The 5,011-nt window shown below is 39.1% G+C and overlaps 1 protein-coding gene across 1 annotated transcript; it reads right to left on the reverse strand.

Annotated features, from left to right (window-relative positions):
- Window positions 1–387: 387 nt before the first annotated feature.
- On the reverse strand, window positions 388–4,693 carry LOC123766493 (astacin). The gene is made up of 6 exons (XM_045755679.2): window positions 4,550–4,693; window positions 2,716–2,851; window positions 1,466–1,541; window positions 1,133–1,253; window positions 829–1,007; window positions 388–717 (listed from the first exon to the last, which is right to left on the reverse strand). The coding sequence occupies exons 1-6, from the start codon at window positions 4,594–4,596 to the stop codon at window positions 485–487; spliced, it is 792 nt and encodes a 263-aa protein (XP_045611635.1). The 5' UTR covers window positions 4,597–4,693; the 3' UTR covers window positions 388–484.
- Window positions 4,694–5,011: the final 318 nt, after the last annotated feature.

Here is a 5,011-nt window from a genome sequence, read left to right on the forward strand (position 1 = left end):
TCTGAGAACCTTTTTTTGAGGGATGCAATGTTCCAGCTAAGGACGGATAACTTAGTTAATTGTGCTTTTAAAGTCAGCATTATATATTGATATTATTAGTTCACTTAATATTTAATATTCATAAAGAATTTTATTTGGATGAAGGAGGTTGTACTACCATTGCTTATATTACTCTTGGTGTTTGTAACAAGGATCTTTTGATGAACACTAACTCTCCTTCCCTGTTAAAAAGGGGGAAGCTTGGCTTCGCACCATATGTCAACTCAGGCTCAACCTTCCTCGCTGACCTGGTAGGAAACATCTAACCACCGCCTTCTACTTATTTCATAATCTTGTTAACATTGCACTTAAGAGGATTACAACATGTTTGGGTAATGAAAGTAAACATTTTATGATTTCTTTGATTCTTTAAATAAATGGTTACATTAAAGATGGCTTCAGCTCATGATGTCCGTAGAGGTTAGCCATGTAATGTCTAATGCCTTCAGTTGCACACACCTGTGTATAGATTGTTGATCTGGTTTGCATCAGTTTGCAACATGTGAGCTTTATCATAAGGGTCGGTGAGATCAATCCCATCTTGCAGAGCAACAATGGTCTCAAGGACTCCCCATTGAATGGAGAAGGAGTACTTGCCATAGTGCATTATGCTGTAGTACTGGTAGCCTTCACCCACATAGCGCGAGTACGTATCAATGTCGAAGTTGGACGTCATCGCTGAATGGTCAATTATACAGAATCAGTCAAATTTTGCTGTGGGTTAAATATATAGTCTTAGATTTATATTTATGAACTGGGAGTTATTCTAAGTAGGAAAAATATACTTACAGGGGTCAACGTTTTCATAGTTAATGTAGACGTAGTTGTCTCGGTCCATACGGGTGTGCTCATGGTAGAAGCCAATGGCATGCATGAGCTCATGGATGATGGTGCCATGGTAAATGCAACCATTGGCTTGAAGTGACACCTGCTGCGCTCCTCCTATTTTTCCCACATATGACCAACATCTGCCAACATAAAATTACCATAAACACACCGCAAGAATTGTTTAATAAGGGATGATGTGCATCATGGCACCAATAACTAGATAGTAGTATTTGCAATTGAGAGTTTCCATTCTTCAACTACTCACCCTGAACCACTGGTGAAAATTTCAATGTAGTCTGACTCGGAGGTTCTAGGCACAAAGCGGATGCATGTTTTATCCTCCAGTTCTTGCATCCCACTTAGGATTGCACTTTGATCTGCACTGCCTGGTGGTGAAAAGGTTACATTTTAAACGTGTTGACAATATGTTTTAACAGTTTGCTATTAAAAAAAAATATTTTTCTTTACGTGATTACCAGAAAACATTATTAAGTTGATCTGAGATTTTGTGTGATAAAGAAATTTGTCAAAATACTGTATATGGATGAACACTTTGGTTATGAAATAATACATAATAGAATTAGAGGCTGATACGTACTAACACCTGCAAAGGTGTAAGGTATGACACCACCTGGCCAGAGGTATTGATCTCCCAAGATGGCTGAGCCGACCCTCTGAATAAGAAGGATACCAATTATTTTTCATATATAAAAAGTTAGCTCTTATGTATACTGAGTACAGTGGCACTTCGAGTTACCATGTAAATTTGATCGAAAAATGCGACTCGACTTACGATAGTGTCGTCGACTAACGATATTTGGCAATACACGTTTGGGTCGACCCAGCGCATGGTTCCCGGTTGCGCAGGTTGACCTGCCTCAAGTTTACTAGAGCTGCCCACTTAGTGACGATCACGCTTATAAGAAATAACATTTTTGTGGTGATTTTTGCTTTTGTAATATAAAACTGATTATTATATATCACGCCATGTGTCCTAAGAAAGTCAGTCGTAAGGTAAGGTTCAACATATGAAAACACATGTAAGAATGACCATAGAGAAAAAACAAGAGATCATTCGTGAACATGAAAATGGTACTCGTGTTGTTGAACTAGCTAGGCAGTACAACAAATCTTCAGGGGGGGGGGAGGAGGAGGCAGTAGAGGATGTCCCTTCCTCATTAATTAAGAAAATGTGTACAGTATAGAAAGGACTGCAAAGTCTTGCTGAAAAGAATCACCCAGATAAAGCTGTAGTAGGCCGTTGCATTGATCTTTTTAATAACAATGTGATGCCTCACTACAGACAAGTGTTGCAAAGAAGGGAAAACAATCTTCAATGGAACGATTTCTAGTGAGAAAGTCAAGCATTGAGTCAGACGCAGGTCCTAGTGGTAAGCAAGTAAAACGTGCCAGTGTGTGCACCCCAGAGAAGTCCTCACTGCCTGATGTCATAATGGAAAGGGACTCCCCTTCTAAACAGTAACACCTCTCCTCCCTCCTCATCACCATCTTCCATACGCCATCAAGAGTCCTCCATAAAGGTAAGATAAACATATGTACTGTATTGTAGTTAGAGAAAAAAATTGTATTCAGTATAGAATGTTTTTTAAAGTTAATATTTTTGAGGGTGTGGAACGGATTAATTCATTTCCCTTTATTTCTTATGGGAAAAATCATTTCGACTTAGATACGTCTCTGGGAACGGATTACCATTGTAAATCGATGCCCCACTGTATTTGCAAAAGTATCTTTTATTTCAAAGTAAATTAAAAATAGCAATAGTAATGTCAGTGGAATGTCATGTATAATGATGTACAATACAAATCATCATTTCAAGATGGTAGTTACCGCAGGTTGCTGTCCAGCACGAAGCTTAATGTCTCCTTCAAACATTCCATCGTTGTAGTAGAGGGCCCGAGCTGCCTCTGGGATGATGGGCGATGCTGTCACCACCCCCAAGACCCCCAGCAATACAATGCACAGCCTGGAAAACCATTACAGTATTTTATAATTCATTGTGTCGGGGACAGGAAGCCAGTATGTATTCTTACATATTAGGCTTATATTGGAACCTTGTGCCCGCCGTAGCATTTAATGCCAAAAAACTGATGCATTTTAAAATCCAGCTTGAAAAAATCACCAGGGCAAATGGGTGGCGAGGTCTTTGACAACCCTCCGGCTTCCTGTCCTCGTTGAGGCCACTAGTATGTTAATGGCCCACAGGTGAACTCTGGTAAGAAGTGCAAGACCTTGCATGTAGGGCATATTAGACAAGGCACGTCACAACGACCATATTAACAACAACAATTTGCAGAAGATTAACGAACAAAAAGGATCGTCGAGTTAGATTCCACCATTCACTGAAAGTTGCACAGGTGGGAGTGCTACAGGAAAATAAACAAAAAACTAAAAATAAAAACTAAACCCTAGGAATAGTCAAACGAACCAAAGACTTAAAGAAAAAGAAGTTAATTATTCAACTTTTGGTTCCCCGTGGTGTAGTGGTAAGACACTAGCCTGGCGTTTTGCGAGCACTTTAGCCTGGGTTCGTATCCTGGCCGGGAAGGATTTACTGGCCGTCAATCCTTAACTGTAGCCTCTGTTTACACAACAGTAAAATGGGTACCTGGGTGTTAAACGATTTAGCGGGGGCCTATTCCGGGGAACATAGGATTATAAGGACCTGCTCGAAACGTTATGAGTGCTTAAGGGGGCTGTACAAGAATGTAAGAACTCTTGTATATATAAATAAATATAAAAATTAAATCTGGTGTGTCCGCACTTGGATTATTGTATCCAAGCATGGAGACCTATCTTCAGAAGACATTTGTTTTGAAGAAGTACAACATTGGGCAACCAAATTCATTCCAGTACTAAGTCGACTCATACCAAGAACGGTTGAGGGCCACAGGGCTAACAATATCATCATGATATCAGTTGGGGCTGATATCATCATAACTGACCAAACAATCTGAAAGATATTGAAATAGATTCTTTAAAAGGTCAGATTTAACACAAACAAGGAATAACTGTTTCAAGCTCAACAAACCACAATGTAGAACAGAAAACATGAGATGCCTTTTCACCCAAAGGGTTGTAAACTCATGGAACAGTAGTGTCGTTTGGCGGGAACAGCTTACCAGCCGAATCCGTAAATGTCAATAAGATTGTTGCATTTCCGAATCCAGCTCAACAAAATAATCAGGACAAATTCCGTCAACATATGTCAGTTGCTTAATTTAGAACCTGTACTTGAGGTCGATCTCGAACCCATTGTTGATGTGATGACTTATATTGAATTTTGTAACTAGCTCATCAAGATTGTATTTTGCTTAGCTAAATGAATTGTGGGGTTCAGTCCCTGAGCCCATTATGTGCCTCTGTAACCCTTTCCACTACCGCCCACAAGATGGGTATGGGGTGCATAATAAATGAACTAAACTAACTAAAATTCCGTCAGGACCTTTGACAAGCCGTCGGCTTCCTGTCCTCGTCGAAGCCAAGTGGCTTTGAGATAAAATATCAACGGAATGAATCTATAGACTTAACATGTCATAAACAAACAATTATTTTATATTTGTTATAATATATTATTATATTAGACCACAAATATTTGAATATTTGTGGTATTTTATTAAGAAAGGATATTAATGATATTCAGCCACAACGTGAAGCTACTTACATGATGCTAATGGCAGGAAATGTGCTCAGGACAGAGTTCTGGGCCATATTTATATTGCAAGGCTAGTGAATCATGCCGTATGTTAAGTGGCACGCGTACTAGGCTCTGTCAGGGTTAACCCAAGGCCACATGAATGGCAAGAGTTCCTCCAGTGTTACCAGTACTTTATCTTTATTGTAAATATGTATTATATAGCAGCAGTGATGCATTTATAATGTGTGTTTTAGCTTCTGTGTTTGTCATACAAGAATAGTGTTTCTGTTAAGTTTAATATAGTTGTATTTGGGAACTTCTGTTGTTAATATATCTGATAGTTTAGTGTTTATTGCAGCAGCAGAGGTAATTGTGTACTGCAGCTGGTGATGGGAACTGACACATGTTGACCTTCCTTGAAGTGTTTTCACATACACAGTCATAGTGAACATTTTATTAAAACAGTTGATGTCTTTCTGAAAGACCTGT

The sequence above is a fragment of the Procambarus clarkii genome, chromosome 62 (assembly GCF_040958095.1).
Source record: "Procambarus clarkii isolate CNS0578487 chromosome 62, FALCON_Pclarkii_2.0, whole genome shotgun sequence".
Taxonomy (NCBI): domain Eukaryota; kingdom Metazoa; phylum Arthropoda; class Malacostraca; order Decapoda; family Cambaridae; genus Procambarus; species Procambarus clarkii.

Bases quoted from the DNA above. Each gene is read 5' to 3' on its own strand.
- LOC123766493 (XM_045755679.2), bottom strand. From the start codon at position 4,596: ATGGCCCAGAACTCTGTCCTGAGCACATTTCCTGCCATTAGCATCAT. The intron at 2,852-4,549 runs GTAAGTAGCTTC...ATGGTTTTCCAG, and splicing joins TTTCCTGCCATTAGCATCAT to GCTGTGCATTGTATTGCTGG. The intron at 1,542-2,715 runs GTAACTACCATC...CTTCTTATTCAG, and splicing joins GTGCTGGACAGCAACCTGCG to AGGGTCGGCTCAGCCATCTT.